The sequence below is a fragment of the Aptenodytes patagonicus genome, chromosome 15, assembly GCF_965638725.1.
Source record: "Aptenodytes patagonicus chromosome 15, bAptPat1.pri.cur, whole genome shotgun sequence".
Lineage (NCBI taxonomy): Eukaryota > Metazoa > Chordata > Aves > Sphenisciformes > Spheniscidae > Aptenodytes > Aptenodytes patagonicus.
In genome coordinates this window covers 4,420,833-4,438,872 of record NC_134963.1, presented here as the reverse complement: position 1 = coordinate 4,438,872, position 18,040 = coordinate 4,420,833, and the positions used below count along the sequence as shown (strand labels likewise).

Here is an 18,040-nt window from a genome sequence, read left to right as displayed (position 1 = left end):
TGATTGAAAGGCAGGTGACTCAAGTATAAAGAGCTTTAGTTCTTTTTTCCTGCTAATGTGATCCTTTCTCTAGATACATGAACAAAGAAGCAGAGATGGAAAAGTCTTTAAGCAAATTCTCTCAGTTTTTTAGGTGAATTGACAAGGGAATATTTTCAGGGTTTTTTAAAGTCTGGAAAAGTCCCAGTGACATGTCAGTGTAGTCATCAAATGTAGTTCAAGAACTGATCAGAAATCAGAGAAAATGACTAAAAACCAAAAAGGTTTTTGCAGCATTTCTCATTGTTTCAACATCCCCAGAAAAGAAGTTTCCTTCTGCTTGATCCAAAGATCTGTTGACTTCAACAGTGTTTGATCATGTCCATGGTGGGCCATTAAGCCCTTTTCTTATTGGATTTTATGTATGTAAAGCTTCCAGTGGATGAAATTAATTTAATAGATAGCTTAAGCCTTATCAAGATAGAGGCTAAGGTTGTCACTTCAGGTGTAACCAGTGTAATAGCTCACTGATGGCAGGGACGGCTCTGCTGCTACCTCTTTTCCTCTACTTTTCCTTTCTCATGCTTGTGGCTGTCTGATCGACCCTTCCTTGTGCCAGGATTGGACTGCTTTCTGAGCAGGTTTAACTCACTAAATGGCATAAAATTGGCGCTTTTTTCCTGGGTTAGTTTTCTACCCCTTTAATAAGTAAAGTCAGCTTGTGGAACGGTACGAGAAGGATGTCTTTTTGGTGGCAGTAAGTTGCTACAGCAGGTCACTCAGCCTCATGGAACTATACTGGGACTGAGCTTCTGGTGACTTGAGTACTCTGAAGAGTCATCACTCCAGAATTGAGCTCTGCATAAGCGAAGGGGTCCCTGAGTGTACAAGGTGAGATAAAATTTAAGCATCTGGAACGTCTTATCAGATCCAGTGGTACTGCTTGCATACTTACTCTAGGAGAGCTTAAATACCTTGCTGAACAGAGCTTGCTCAGGATACTATCTCTGTTCATTCATCACAGCGTTCTAGCTAAGACAGATAACTACAGTGGTTCAGATACGGCAGCATGGATTTTGGTTCATGTTAGCAATGAGGAAATGCATACAGAATCAGGAGCAGGCTTATATCTTGTAGTTTTATCTTTGCTAATACCACTGTATGTTCTAGCTATTATTGGCTAACTTAACGCTGGCATAGATACGCTGTTCTGTCTAGAGTGCCCTATAAAATGTGGTAGGTAAACAGATTTTAAAGACAGCACTTAATCACGTTCATTGAAAAATCATTAGGGCATGTTCTTACATCTTAGTGTGACTTGTAGTTGAAAAGCAACTTAAGGCCCCATTCGAGACAAAATTTATATACTTGTATACATTTCTTATCAAATAATCAGAAGTTATTTTTTAAACAGGTCTGAAGGAAGAGAAAAAAGGTATCTAATGTGTCAGTTAAATTTCAGCACTGTGCAAAATGAAAAGTATATAAAAACAGAATCTCTGAGTGTGTCCATTTGATGCAGTTCTGTGTTTAAAATATGATCTGTCACAAATATAGCTAATATAGCTTATGCAAAAACTGCTTTACTGAATGTTTTTTTTAATGATAATTAAGTTAGGAACTTGAAGTATAGTTTAGTAGCTTGGATTTCCTATGACGCTTCAAAGTATGTTACTGCATCCTTATGCAGTTCATAATATTTTCTCTGCTACAGGAAAAGTAATTCAGTTTTCTAAAAGTTATTCTGAATGGATCTCTTCTCCAGTATTATCACTAGTATTATTCATTGCATAGTTATTAAAAGAAACATTGATTTTTTTTTTTTCCTTTATTGATTGCAGGGTTCTAAGCAGAAAGTATCAGGAATTGTAGATTACTTGTCCAGTACCATATACCACCACATTCCATAAAACAAAGTATTGAACACTGTCTAGCTTTATAATGAGTGTTTCATTTTTAATCAAATTCCTCTAAATGGTGGTTATACTCCTCTAGGGTATTTTTTCTATTGAACAGTGTTTTGTAGACCTTGGAGCAACAGTTTTTTCTGCTTGTTAATGTGATGTATTGAAAGTATAATTGCAAAAACTGGAAAGGGAGCATGTGCAACTTGACAAAACAAGCATTTGCAAAGGCTTTAAAAACCTTAAAGCTGTCAAGTTGTGTATGTGAAATTCATTGTGGTACCATAAAGCAGATACTACAAAACAAATGTATGGGGATAAGGTTTGTTTCAACAAACAAAAGTAGGAGTTATAATTCAGCATTTATGTGACTTCTCATGAATGATTGTAATTTCATGTCCTCAAATTATAACATAACATCTCCAATGGAAAAGCACTGTTCTGGGTGTGACTTAGCAATGTGCTTCAACTCTAACCATTGAGATGTCATAGGGTTGGCTCAGGACAGAAACACTACATTAATGCTATGGAAGAGAAACACCGAATCATAAGTGTAATATGTGATAACCTCTGTTTTATGTTCAGTATCTTTAAAAGCAGTTAAAAAAAAAGGAATCTTGCTGAGCAGCCACATTATGTCTTATATGAAGGAGGCGTTCAAATATTTTTATTCCACAGGACTGATAGTCTTCAGAAATGGTCCCATTTGTGGTTCCAGTTAAGTTCCACTAAAGTTCCATTTAAGAACAATTAAAGCATGTGTTTATATTTCATCACAACTTAAAAGCTACATTAAAGCCCAGCATGTTCTTAAGATCTCTTCTGAACAGGGATTCTTTATTAACTCTGACTCCATAAAAATATCTCATATGACTTCTTGGTATTACACCAAGCTCCCAGTAAGAATAACTTGTTTATCTAGTGTGTTAAGGAATCAGACTTCTGTGGCTGAAGTCTCTCTGTAATGAGACACCCCAAAATGAAAACTGTTCATATCAATGCTGCTTTTAAATGGTCTCTGACATAACCCTTCTGTTATGTGGAATGATAGCGTACTACATACATTTCTCAAAGGCACACAAGTAGAAGTCCGGATGAGCCATTATAAAAAGCCGTAAGGGAAAAAGTGGAAGTAAGCTTGGGAATAGAATTCTCTTCTCCCTCCCAGATGAAAACCCTAGCCATTAAGTTATTCAAGTACACTTTTGATTGCTTGTTCTTACTCTGGCGTTATGATTTATATGCATTACAGAGGAGGAGTAGATGGTGTTCATATACTATTCTACAGTTCATTCATTTAAATGCCCTTCTCATAACACAGAAAAGTCTTAACCAGAGAACAGTCAAAATGCCCTTCTATCAGTATTATGTCTGGCTAGTGTAACGGTCTCTTTGCCTGAAACGATGACTGTGGTAAATCTCATTTCTGGGCACCCAATTCTTCCCTATTATAAAGGAATATCAGGTGTCTGCAAATTTCATCTCCACTGCAGATGCTTAACATTCAGAGCTACAGAGCTGTGTGTCCCAAGTCTGTGAGATTCCAGAGTTGAAGCCCAGTCACTGGCTCATCTTTCTTCTTCTTTAGTTTATTTAATTCTGTTATTTTTCCTGAAGAATAACATTTTGGTCTCTCAGATTTTTGTTAGTCATTGACAGCTTTGACTACCTAGAAATAAGGAGAGAACATTGGGGAAAGGTTTAAAAAAATCCATCTGCTCATTTGAATTAAACTCAGTTGTAATGAGTTGCAAATAGTGGGACTGGGTATTGTCAAACAACATTAGCATGAAAGTAACTGGATTGAAGATCCTTCTTACCTAGCTTTCTGGTCGTGAAGAGGGCTGTTGCAAATTGCAATGATGTAGAAACAGGAAATGCTAACTCACTACTGCAGCTGGATATCTTAATCTAGATAAACTGGGGGATGGTCCCATTATTTGGGTTTTCTCTTAATTTAAGAAATCCTCACTTTAACTCCCCAAGAGCTCTAAGTTGTAAAGCCTGATGAGATACCATTTGTTTAACCAGTATTTTCTGGTAAAACAAATAGAAAGCCTGCTTTCTGTCTTTCCATCTGTAATGATTTTTATAAGCCTCTGCTCTTCGTTCTTATAAAGATTTTTTCTGAAGTACTTTTCTGTTTTTATGTTTAAACACTTTAAGCAGATGATCCCAACTATTTTTGTCCGTTTAACTAGGTTTGCAGTGGCTTTCACGGTGAAAATGAAGGAACTGGCAGCAGCAGAGTGGGTATGTTTGCATGATGATGGTGATGCTTATAGTATTAGCAACTATGCATTCTCCTAAAATGTTTTCTAAATAATGCTAGAGAATTGCAATAATCTTCATATTCTCTATTTCTTTCAGAGAAAGCATTTCATATTTATGTACTTCGACAGGTCAAATAGATCTGGCATTTAAAAGCTGTTTAGTATTTGAAAAGAGTATACAGCAGTTTAGGAAGTGCTTCTCTGTAACATTTAAAAATAGTCATTGCTGTTGTTATCGAGTCTCTCTTGATGCCATATGCATATATTGTTTCTTTTTGCATAATTTAATAAACTTCTTTATGTTGCCAAAATTCCACTAAACAGCTTTACTTAAAAATACATAATTTGAAAATACTTGTTTTGTCAACACTGGAAATAGAATTAACTTCTTAAGGTGAACTGCAGAGGTAAACTTGAAGCTATGCTAAGCCCAGCAATATGTGATATACAGCCCTGTTGACCAGGCCTTGAGGGATATGTAGCACAAAAATAGCACTTAACTTTCTTAAAACTCATCTCTCCTTCTGAAAACAAAACAAAACACACTGTGCTGAATGATACATGGAAAAATACTGAATAAAATTATTTTCATCCAACAGTATAGTGGTTAAATACATTTGGCGATGTATTTGAAGGAGATCATTTAGCCAGCAAAAAACTGGGAGTAATAATAGTTCGTTCTTTTTCTCTTCATTTAGTAGGTACCATTGCATCTGCTCTATTGCAAGTCTACTTCAGAGATTCAGTGCAATTATTTTTAGTATCTGATGCTCCTGGTTGAAAATAGACTGGGTCAACATTTTCACCCTTACGTGGTTGAGTTGATGGCAGACTGCCAGTGGAGAAAATTGAGACAAATCCTTGAAGTAGACAGTGCTCAACCCTGATTTCTGAAGAGCGGAGGAAGACCATAAAGAGCTGCCAGTCATTTGAGTACAAGAAGTGCTTTTGGATAGTGTCAGGCTGCACTGGTGACCTGTGAAAAACTCCACAACAGGCAGCAGGGCTTGCTGATCCAGCTTGTTAGCCCAGCTGATTTTCTGTGCAAGGTTAGCTTTCCAACTAACTTGTTGGCTAAAGACTTGTACTGGATCACAGAGAGGTGCAATGAGCACCAGATCCAGTGAAGGGTAAGTGGTAACTGTTTGGCTGACAGTAAGGGGCAACACACTGGGATAAAAAGAGGAAGGCAGGACCACCCTCTTCCAGCTGCAGCGAGCTGTTAGCTCTACTCACCTCATCTCGTAAAACATCAGCTGAAGCTGAACAATAAATGCAAGAAGTAGAAACTAACTGCTTGGTATCTCTTCAGTTCTAATTTGCATCATAATATAATCATTAATACACCCTTGCCTAAAAAAAATTGCTTAGAATGGAACTTGCACAACAGAACAATTTGATATTCAATACTTTGTTTCAGCGTGAATTGATTTTTTTATCTATTTGCATTAAAAGATACATGAGCAGACATAGGATCTGGTATTTACATTACAAATATAACTTGGTTTTAATAGTTACCACAATGAATTCCTGATGGGTAAACATGAAAGGGCACAGCTTCTGCCATAGATCTTATGCAAGAAAAAGACAAAAGTAACAGTGTATAAGGAGGAGAAACAAACTCGAACTTTGAAATCCTTTTGAAATCAGCACCTCAAATGTTTTTAAGTACTTAACTTCGATTGATTTTACCTAAACACCTTTATGCTCTGGGCCTCTGAGACTCACTCAGTGTTTTGGAGAAGGTCTGTGGCAGACAGTGAATTGGAGGCAAGTCTGTCAAGTCCTAAACTGAAATACCACCTGCTGACCTGTGTCTTAAATGCTGGAGTTTTGAGTTCTTTTTCTAGCTGTATCTTCATATAAAGGGTGCGACCAAATGCCACACATTCACTTTCAAACAGTGAAGAGTATGAATACATCTTTCCATACCTAGGTCACAGATATTAACACTTTTTACATATTAACTCACAGTAATGTGAACTGCTTTATTCCTCTAATGTGTGCTTTATGAGTTAGACAGTCAATTAAGAATTTAAATTACGAACATGTAAGCAATTGCACTGTGCTCAAGGGCTGTATCTTCCAACAAATTCTTTTCTATTACATTGGATAAATTATCTTTAATTATGAAGTACATAATACAGCATTTGTAATAATCTGTATTCCAGGTGTGTTTGAAATACTGTAAAAGATCTTGTGCTTATGGTCAGTGTTTTATTTCAGTAGTGTAAAACTAGTGCATAAGAATTACCTAAGCCAGTTTTATTAGCATTCAATTTCATTTTTCCATTCTCCTCAAGACCATTTAAAATAAAGAAGATAACAGAAAATTGATCTATAAAGTGTGAATACATCTGTACGCCCTGTTACACAGTATTCCTGCTATTTTCTTCTTGATGATCCAAGCCCTGGCAGGATTATGTTTACTCACCGTAAGGCATTAAAGGTCCAGCAGAGCATGAAACCAGATGCTTAACTTAAGCTTATTTTTGAAACTCAGTGGTTTTAGGGAACTAAAAGCCTATCTTCACCCACCAGAGTTTGAGGCAGAACTGTGCAGTATGTCAGCTATGGAGGCAAGGCTGGTTTAAGCTGCCCTCTGCCCCCATCTGCTTTTTTCCACCTTCTGTTTTGCTGCATCTATGTCCTAGCACTGAATTTCAGCTATCCCACTTGTCCTGCAATTTTAAATTCTGAAGTTGGCCTGCAGCTTGCAATGCCATCTCCATTGTTTGCAAGGCTTTTTCATATCTGATATAATTTAAAATGCTACTTATTCATAGGTAAGAGAAGGACCAAGAAATGTTAAGTAATAAAATAACCTATTTAACCATTTTTTCTTATTTTTAAATGCTTTGAACACAAAAGTTCATATAGCTTTTGAAAGATAAAGTCCATAGAATATTCTTAGTCTTCCACTGTGGCGTAAACAGCGTTATTTTTACCCCACTTCATTTATGTATGGATTTGCAGCTTGTTCGTGTAGTTTTTGTGACTTAGTTAATTCACTCTGATTTTCTGAAACCGCATCCTTCCCATCTGTGAACTGCTTGTTGATGACTATTCACTTTTTTTATGACCTCTTTTCTGTCCATTTCTTTTTCCAGTTCATTTTTAGTAACTAAAATAGACTGTTATGACTGGGCAGTGGACTGGAGGGACAGTCACATGGGAGTGACAGGGGAAAAACAAAATGTTTGCAGCTAAAAAAAACCGAAATCATTTCCCTGGCTTCTTATTTCCTGAGCTGACTGGTTCAGGAATTGGTTACTTAACAGTTTGTTTCTACATTAATTCTTGTTCTCCTAATACAGGTTCTCTTCCTGCCTTCAAGTTATTATCCTGCAGGTGTGATTTCACAATCTGCTAAGGATGGGGTGGGGGTGGGAGAGGAGAAGGGAAGACTAATGTGCAGCTTGACATGATGCACTGGTATACGTGATGCTCTGCCGTGGTTAACTCTGGCTGTCTTATTCCAACAACTTTCCACATTAAGAGGCAAGCCTGCACAGCAATATTTAGCTTGAAGAGTTCAGCAGTGTACCAGCAACGTGTCCCACCGTTCAAAAGTGGAATGGTTGGAGGCGCAATCTAGTAGTCCTTTTTCCATCTGCACTTTAGAAGGAGCCATGGCAGGCAGATAGTCGGTGACTCAGACAGTCGCAGCCTGCTAGGACTGTGCCTCTCTACGTAAGGAAATTGGCACCGAAAAGGAGGCAAGATTTAGTCTCAAGATAGGAAGGACTGGTGCTCTAAAGAAGGTTGTTTGTTTCTGGACGCTATGATGCTAAATGAAGTGATAGCATTAATGGAACTGCTTGAAAGAATATAATTTCAAACTGAAGCAGTCAAGGTAATATTGAGCAAATCTATTGGAGGCTACGCCAGTTGAGTAATACCTTCCTTAGCTTACTCCTCTACAGGCATTACAACCAGCGCTTTTAAAACAACTAGGAATTGTCTGAACAGACAGCTTTGCACAAACACTTTGAGCTCAAAAACCTCTGCTTGTTTGCTGGGGAGTGGTGGTGGTGTTTTTTTGCTTTTGTTTTTTTTTCAGTGTGGAAGGATCCCAAGAATATTTCGATATTTTTGTGGAAAAAAAGTATTCCACAAATTCATGGTTGGAATTATAGAAAGATATATTAAATAAGAACTTGCTTATTTAATCACCTAAATTAAATAACTAGCATAGTAGCACTTCAGGAGTAACTTTGGAAATGTAGTAATTACCTCTTTTACTATAGCTATTTTAAAATAATTTCTTATGCAATTTTTATTTGGGAATATTCTGCAATAACTACTGCTGGCCAGTTTTCCTGTATAGACAAGTCTACATATATTTGACAGCAATTTTTGAAAAGGCTAGAGGTAAATGGGGGTTGTTTCATGCCTGATGTGTTTAAAAATTCTATTATGGATAAATGTAGACTGTGGTTTCAAAATCGGCTATAATTTTTCTTTCAAGACTAGCATTTTTTGGGAACTAGGGCTGTTCTGTAGTTGCAAATCTTTCTATTCTAGGGAAATATTTTAATTTTCTATGCAATAAGCAGGTTAATGATTATGAGAAAGTATACAGAGGTAAACTAAAAATATGTTTGTACTAACTTGGTAATCGTGTTAATTGCTACTGTAAATGTTCATAGTAAATGTAATTTAAATTGCTGACTGTTGGCTTTTGGTGTTACTTAAATGTATCTTTCTGATAGTCTGTTGATTTTTAATAGTCAAAAGAAAATCATGCTGATGTCCATTTTGTTGTATTAGTTGGGGTTTTTTTGAAGATTGAACAGATCTTTTATGGTGAACTATGAAAGTTACTTTTCTTCTCCTTCTCTTTGAAGCCAGATGCTAGGAAGAAAATACATGTCCAAGCTCAAGGTGAGAGTTTTGAAATACTGACTAAAGCATTCAATTTATTTGAGTCATGTAGCTAGTACCTGTATGTTTATATATCTACCTTCTTTGCCCTGGAAATATTTTGCTGAAACGGGTATGGGGTTTGAAGTCCTGGCTCCACTGAAGTTGAGCTTTTTACCATTGACTTTAATTGAGGCAGTATTTCAGTCTCTTAGCCTAAATTTTCAACTCATTTGATGCTTTTAAAAAAAAATGTCCCACATACCTTACAGTAGGAATCTGAAAGATAAGGTAACACCGAGCTTTCTCCAAAGCATACGGAAGTTAGTAGCCTAGGAGTAGACCCTCAGTCTGATTTCGCACAAGATGCTGAGTGGTTATTCTCTGAAGCTCCAAATTCCTTTAAATGCTTTAAGCTGAGTTCCCTGAGGGAACTCAGAATAATGACACCCAACAAGTGTCTAATCCAAAGTATATTACTTAAGTGAGTAGTCTAGGGAACACTCAACTCAGCATTTTAGATGTGATTACTTAAGCTACAGCTCCTGATTTTATTTATCTAAAAATAACTGTCTACAGCTTCCAAAACTCATTCCATTTTGTGTATTTCACTTTCAAAGAAAATAAAATTATTTTCAAAACTATTACATTGAAATAATTCATTGTGAGGTCTATTTAGCCCATATTTAGTCTATATTTAAGCCCCTTGTGAGGTAATAGTTAACTAAGAGATTAAATAAATTAATAACATAGTTTCATTAGTAAAATAATTAATCTTTAACATAAGGCAAACCAAGTAAATTAATATCCAGTTTAGAATAATATTTAATTTTGATATAAATTTAATTTACTTTCTTTGTCTTACGTTAAGGACTTGGGTCTCAACTGACCTGTATCTGTTTTGGAATAATACGCTCCCTCAGATAATATTATCTTGTATGTCAATTTTAAAAGGCCAATTTTAGCATGATGTAAGTGAGCTTAATTCCCTGGGTTGCTAAAGAAGTTAATACACTGCGTGATTGTGCAAAATTTTCAATTTGATTTCAATCTGATGACTACGGAAGGACTGTGCAAACAACCTGACATTGTTGGGAAGAGCTTGAGATGGGAACAGCTGTGTACGGAATTCAGTGTGCTTGACAGAAATACTGTTTTCTTAGGGCAAGACTTCTAGAACCGTAGTTCAGCCATCCAGGGACCAAACATGTTGTGTTTCTCTTTTTTTCAATACAGGAATTAAGACTACACCCAGTGAAACATTTGACTGGTATAGATTTCTACAAAATGCAGGTAAAACTCACTTTTTTTCTGTATCCGCTAAATTTATTCATAGTAGATGTCAATGATGAAAGAAATTTAGAATGTGAAGGTTAACTGATTATGTAATAAAATGACTTAATGATATGAAAAATGAAAAACTCTTAATATTAGATTCAGGCAGAATATCCATCAGATTAGTCTGGTTAGTAAACTACCCAGACTGCCTCCAGATTTCTGGTCTGTCCAGGGCTGAATTGCACCAAAAGATAAAATGGATGACATACGGGTCAATGTCCCTTAGAAGGTAAGTTAGGCGAAAGCACCAATACCTGAGCATGCTCTGCTTTACAGCTGTGTGATAGAAACTGTGGGTGTCTTTTGCAGGAGAGCAGGTGAGGTGAAGAAGTGGTGAAGAAGGGAAATGTCTGTTGATGTTTTGTTATTTGGTCTTCATCTAGAGCCTGTCTCTGTTTTCACCAAAGTAATGACATGTAAGGCAGATGACCTAATTTAAAGTCACCTGATCCTGGTAATGCTTTAGTTGCTACAGCTGCCTTTCCCCAAAAAAAGAATTTGTAGGCATTTTACTGTGGTAAAAATATTTCAGTATTATATTCATCAATCTGATCTCTGATAGTACAGCTGTTCCCTCTGTTACGAATGAATCCTCACTATTCAATTGCTTTATCACGTCAGTAAATGTGTGCCATTATTCAAAACCGGTGTCCAATTTTAAATTGAGCATTGTGAGGTTATTTTGTTCTCAGTAAATCACGGCACACAAGCACAGCGCCACTAAGATTAATAATTTTCTGAAGTAAAATGATTTGTCACTTGCTAGCACAGCCTTAGTGTTGATTGGATCTCATGTCCAACCATTTTATGATTAAAAGAGCAGTCAACAGATTGAGGAGGGGGAAGGTCCCCCTAAAGTGCATTTCATCTAATATATTAGAGACAGTTTTTTGCCTGATGTGTACTAATGCAAAAGTGCAAAATAATTCATAATGTACATGAAAAGCAAACTAAAATGTGACTCTAACATCTGTGCCTGTTAAATAATAACTTGAAATCTGGCATCAGATTATTCAGTATTGTTTTTTACGACTGTTTCATCTCATTTATCTTACCAGTCTTGTCTCTATTTCCATCTCTGGTGGCAAGCTACAATTTCCACTTCTTTTAATATTGCGCATGGAGGCAGGTTTTTTGGCTGTACCTTTGCGCTTACCACAGACTAATTAGGAGTTCCCACTGAATTGCTTTTCTGGGGATTTGCAGTTTTAAAGTGTTTAAAATTCTACTAAACTTGGAGCAATCAGTAGAAAACTATCAAGAATAGAAGGCAGTTTTGCTCAGAAGAATACCATTTTGATAGTGTAGGCTTGCACAGTGAAGTGCACTTGAAAAGATCCCTAGCTTTTATGCAGATAAAGCTGTCCAATCTCATTCACCTCATGGCATTTATGATCCTTTTTTTTAAAAAGACTTTTTTCATGAAGTTCTATTCCATATCTAAAGGCATGTAATGATTTTTGGGGGAAATATTTCTCCAGATAACTCTTGCCTCTATCTTTAGCAGTATCCTTGAACATTTGTCAAATTCAGGATTCCCAGGACTGAATGTAAAGAAATAGCACGTGCCCTGCAATGCGAATTATAATACATTTGAGGCATCAGTGTTAAACATCCCTGGTGATCAGGCCATACATTGTCAAGTTATTCTTTAAAATGAAATAGGGTCTTCAGAATGTTTCAAGACTTTTTTTAATAGAACAGACTTCTTAGGAATATTCTTTGTACTGATTTTTTTTCAGTCATAGAAAAGCCTTAACACTTGACTCATGTTAAATATAACACCGGTACATAAATAGTCTCTTTAAGTCAGTGTAATGGCTTCAAAAATAATTTAACGGTAGATTTAAGTGAGTGGCAGAATGCATCAAATACATTTTACTGTGGGAGACTTCCCCCAGCCCCCAGATGTGGATGGTACTAAACCAAACGCTAAGGAATCCCAGCTCTTTGTACATTTCACTTGATGGTTTGGGTCATTAACATAAATAGCAATTACCTAATACAAACTGAAGCAGTGCTGGGAAAGGTTTTTTATAGTTGTTATTACGGGTGCAGTACAATCTCAGTACAAAAATCATGGAATTAGTATTTTTTTCATAGTCTCAGCAGCAGACTTGAGAGTTGCAGAGGTGATGTTTGTGTAGCGTTAGTGTGCTAGCTCCTAGCTGCAGTATTTTCAGTGGCTGGCTGTTAAAACATTTATCTACCAAAAAAGAGCTTTTAAAGTTAATTTGCATTCTGGTTAACAGTCAGCTTCACAGTGTTTGCCTTATGTGGATGAAAGACTGCAAACAACAGTAGCCAAACCAAAAGGCTGAACCAAGTGCAGATTTCAACACAGACTTCAAGAAGACAATGTTTTCAGTATATTTAGTAACTCAAGACTATTTAGGGAAGTACTATAGCCTGTGTCGGTCTGGAGGTCAAACCAGATGATCAAAATGTTTTCTCTGACCTTACAATACAGGAATCTATACACAGCATAATCAGTTTTGTTAGCAATTTTAGATGCCTGTCTGTAGACTTGAGAGAGACGATGAAAGTTCAGGCTTTTGCTGAAAATTGATTGACAGAAAATGACGAGACAGTCTAAGTAAAAGCAAAAACTGAGACTGATCTCTAACAACTTAGCTCAAGGATGGAGCATAGCTACTTAAGATCACAGACAGGCTTGATGTCATCATACCATGATGAAAGGCTCCTTTTGATTTCAGTGGAATGTGGCTGAAGCTTGTAAGATGTAAACCCTAATAAACACTTAGACATCATGTGATTAGAAAACATAGGCAACTAACAAAGTCTATACTAATGAACTGAGAAAGCTCGTCTACCCAACAGATAAGAGTAAAAACTGGTTTCCTGGAAGGTGACAGAGAATCAGAGGATCAGGTGCTTATTGCACTATCAAATAAAATATGCAATGTACTTTTGTAGTTGGATTTTTCTACTCTCAGATAATTTCTGCTTCATAGCATGTCTGTTTTCAGAGCTTGAAAAGTTTACATAACCTGTCATGACACAGACAGGGTTTTACAGAGGCATTATATTTTCCTAAAGCTATGCTGGAAAAAAAGACCCATATAAGAAAAATTAAATAGTAAAAGTTTGTGCAGATATATAGCCAACCATAGAAATAATGATATGATAGCAGCAGTAAACTGTGTTCCCCAGCAGATCTGAAAGCATAGAGCTTTTTTGTTGTCTGATCTGTTAGAAATAATGAGAAATGGGAAAAAAGGATTGCTGGAGAATTTTGCGGTCTAATTTTTCTGGATTAGTAGCCTGTCCCTGGAAGTTAACAGGTTCATTTAACTTCTGTTGTCTTCACAAACGTATCAGCAACTCTAGCAGTTATTCACTATTGAATGTGAATAGCAGTATAAACACTTTGGATATAGTTATTACCTCCACTTCCCCTTAATTTCTAAGAAACAAATTGCTTTGTAAAATAAAAGCTCAACTTCATAAAACATTAATAAATGTTTGAGATCTGCAGGTGGTTAAGTATGTTGCTGAACTAAGACGTAATTGGGCTAATAATTGTCAAAGTTCTGTGTCATCAGTGACTTCAATTAAAGACACTTCAGAGTCAGTAGAAAGTAAGACAGCATGTTGAAGCTGTATTGCAGTAGGACACTGCCGTATCAAACAAGCTGGAAAACTTGGCTGGTCTGAGCAGCTTGTTTTTAATAGTTGGCTTGTGAAAGAGACACAAAATCAAACTCTTGGTGCCAAGAGACTAAAAGAGCTAATGTATGGTATTTCTGCTGTGTGTACGGAGATGAACGTAAAGAAAAACTATGACTTGAAAGATCTAGAGTATCAAAAATACATGCCAGAGTTGGACAAATTTATCTATGTTTCAAACTCAAGAAAATAAAATAACCATCTTAGAGACTGAAATCTCAGCAATAAACCTATGGATTTCCTTTTCTAGGAGATCAGTTAATACTTTCAGATGCATAGGAGATGGATAGACGAACAATTTTCAAGAGGAGTAAAAGACCTGCTGTGGTTCAAAGTGAACAGAAAGGAAAATGAGAAAGGTTATTCACCCTCACCATCTTGTCATGGCTTAGATTTTGTTTCTGAACAAAAACAAAAATGGATAAGTAAGCCCAGATAATATGGACTTGGTATTGTTCTTTTAAAGGTCCACAGAACACAACAGTGAGCTTGAAATCAGGGGTTGGAAAATTAATCTTAAAATCTTTGATCATCCTTGACCTAATATTAATAAGAAATGTTTTTACTGCAGACTGGTTTTTTGTGTTACTGGGCAATCTTTGTATCCTAAATTATAACCTCTAAGTCCAATATTGATATACTTAATAAAATATACTTAACCTCTAGTACAAATTGGATTTTAAGCTGTAAAGGAATGAACACAAATAAGAACTTTGGCTTTGTAAGGTTGCTTGTTCAGGTCCAAAATAATAACTGAATGAAAAACCACATTGTTCCTTCTTATATTTTTCTCCTCTCTAGAGATTTCGAAAACACCCTACAAAAGCACAGTAAAGACTTTTAAATAAGAAAAATATTTTTATTTTCTTTATTTGAGCAAGTGGTGAGAAAATTGCTCACTTAAGATGTTCTCAAACTGCTTCTTTGCCTCTCAGCAAGCTAATGCTTGATATTAGTCATTCACTTAGAGGCCTGCAGCTTTTCAGTAAGATTAAAGATTTGCAGTAATATATTTATTTTTACTGTACATCTATGATTACTACATTTTTTTCCTGATAGTACCTAGAGGGGTGGAGTTAAATGAATCTGCTCTTTCCAAATCTGTTTAGAAAACAGTTCTACTTATTCTTGCCTTTCTTAGAAAAACAATGTCCTTACTAATGCTTCAGAAATTATTTAGGCTTTTGTGTTAGCTGTCTGTGTTCATGTTTTGCTATCCTGGCATCTAAGTACAGATTTTTATAAAGGTCGAAGTGTAAACTATCATACTGTGTCAAAATAGTAAAATAGTTGATGTGACAAACAGTTATACAGTTTCAGATGAGGAACAAACTAGGAGCCAATGAAATCTTAAATAATAAACTGCTTATTTCCAGTGTTGCATTGTGAAAATGTTTTCCACTTTTAATGTACTCCATTCTCTCATTCTGTCTTTGCAACTGAAGACCTCAAAACAGTTTACCAAAAGTTAAACCCAGTGCCATTGCTTCATGTCAAGCAATTATTAAACCTGCTTGCAGATGAATGGGTAAGTCTGGATGGATAAGTCTAGATTTGAGAAACTTTCTCTAGGCCATGCCATGTCTCAGAATCACAGCCAGCAGGAGAACATGAATCCTGAGTATTAATCACATTTCATCTATTAGCCGATATATTTTGTGCCAGGTTCCAATACTATTAACAAATACACTGGCACAGCAGTTGGATACCCTTTTGATCATGCAATTACACTTTGAAATTTTAAGTGCCAATGCTACATTGCTGTGTTTCAGTTTTGAGCAGCATAATACCACCGCTGCTCCATCATGAAAAAGGAGTTGCATGACTGTGGGAGTCCCATGTCAGTCTTAATCTTCCACTGTGTCTGTCTCATTTCAGCTCACCTGCAGTTCATTTGTTAACATCCCCGTGGTCCTGTGTGGCGTATCAGGACAGCATACCGTCAAGCTGATGAGAGGAATGAGTTTTCATAATCCTATCAATCACTGTTCTTGTTTTGACCTCTCACATCTTGCTGAACAGGTGACCTGCTAAGCAGGCTCAAGACTAGCTGTGGCCAATGTGCAGCTGTTTTTTGTAGATAAAGCCAATGTAACAAATCAGACTACAGCCATAGACAAATACTGACAAGGCATGTTCAAAGGAGCATCTCTTACTGACATTAAACAATTATTTTTGACACTGAAGGAGACATTGACTACAGTGGCAAGACTTGCATTTAGTGTATACTGATTCTGAAGGATGGCTGGAAAACATGTACCATGCAGTCTTATTTTTTTTATTGCCAGTGATTATGTACAAATCTTTCCATTTTGTATTTTCTTTGCGAAGCAAACAGAAGGATGCATGAGCTAAGAGATAATGAAGCACAGTGTGCTGTTTCAAATCTTTGCTTTTGTAACACTAACAGAGATGGGGAGAAACAGACACAAGCATTTTTTTGTTATTTGGGTGTTTGCATGTCATTCAAACAAGATAGTGACACAGTGAATGTATCAAAAGAGCAAATCAGTTGATTGTGCCGTATTGATATATTTCCATTTCAGAACTGAATCACACGAGGTGGTAGTATCTTATTACAGATTAAGTAGCCTATCTGGGAAAGGCAGAATGATGGCAAAAATTCACATACTGAAAGTCTTGTTTAAGCTCAAGGAAAAAGAAAAAATGTCTTCTTTCAAATACCAGTTTTCACCCAGCTGATGTCTGTAGCTGGTAAAGGCAGCTATTGCAGTTATTCTCATAGTATGTTCCTCTTCTCAGCATTCTTGTGAGGACAGAGCATAATAAAATGATTGCTTTCTTGTACAAATGGCTACCTTTTTTTCCCCCCCCACAGCAGGGGTGCTAGCGAGGCTTGAGAAAGCAACAGCTGGAAAAAAACTGATGCAGGCATCATCTTGATGCATTAATTCAACCACCTTCAGTGAATACGCAGAAAGCTAACAAGATACACAAGTGCTGCTGATGTTTGATCTTAAGTAGACAGAGAATGAGTAAACTCCCAGCACTAAATAGTGGCAGTGATGTGCTGGTAATGCAATCTTCTCAGGAATGTCTTTATATGCTTCTAAGTCAATTGAGTGGGGAAAGTCTGCCTGTAAAAATCAATTAGGTGATGACTAAGATCTACAGCACAAAATAAAATAAAACTACAACTGATTCTCACTTCACTAAATTGAATGGCAGAGTCAAATCCTTTTTTGACTAGCCCTTCTATGACAGTTTTTAGAAATGCCATGCAGGATCCAGTCTGTAATCCAGTGTACCCAATATCTGCTATTTCAGAGAAAAGTGCACAAAACTTCATGACAGACAAGTAGGGCTTTGTAAAGTTGCATAAGGGGGATAGTCTGCAGTGAGAGTTCAAGCTTGTGAATGTCTTTTCAAAATAATAAATGTCAAATAAGTGGGCTATTTTCATTAATAAATATTATTTTAGGTAATTTCACTAGTGAAATAATTAGACTGTTATTGGTGAGGTTCTTGGGAGAAGTACCTTTAAATGCCACAGGAACTGAATGCCAAAATCCAAATTACAAAGTACAATTACTCTCTGTAGGGCCAGTTTCCAGTTTCTCTTGCGGGTTAAGGTTTTCATACAGGGAGCAGAATGGCAGTCAGGACTGCACAGAACCGGTCTATTAGGGCATTTCATTGTCAGAGCACTTCAAACTCTTATCTAATAAAATGAAAAGACTGAAAGCTATAAGATAGAAACAAAAAGATGCTAAGAGATAAAAAGAAGCAGTTATTTCAAGCATAGTTAATGTTGATTAGTGTACTGTCACATCAAGAGTGCAATAATTCTGTAGTTTCTACGTGAGAACAGGAAGACCTGGTTTCTCACTACTGTCTGACTGAGCTTTCAGCGCTAACTTTAAGTTTATTCCAAAGTAGCCAGAGCTGAACATCAATAGGTGGGAGTTCATAATTTAAAATGAATGTTTGTGCCATATGGATAGTTAAAATGCAATCTGACTTTTGCTG

At 36.4% G+C, this 18,040-nt stretch overlaps 1 protein-coding gene across 2 annotated transcripts in view; it reads left to right on the top strand.

The window, feature by feature from the left end:
• The window catches only part of GLT1D1 (glycosyltransferase 1 domain containing 1), a 58,468-nt gene that overhangs the window by 13,051 nt on the left and 27,377 nt on the right, over positions 1–18,040 (top strand). For both annotated transcript variants that reach the window (XM_076352840.1, XM_076352839.1), the window contains exons 4-6: positions 4,085–4,136; positions 9,007–9,043; positions 10,259–10,315. In XM_076352840.1, coding sequence (XP_076208955.1) covers positions 4,085–4,136; positions 9,007–9,043; positions 10,259–10,315 — 146 coding nt within the window. The remainder of the gene's footprint in view (positions 1–4,084; positions 4,137–9,006; positions 9,044–10,258; positions 10,316–18,040) is intronic.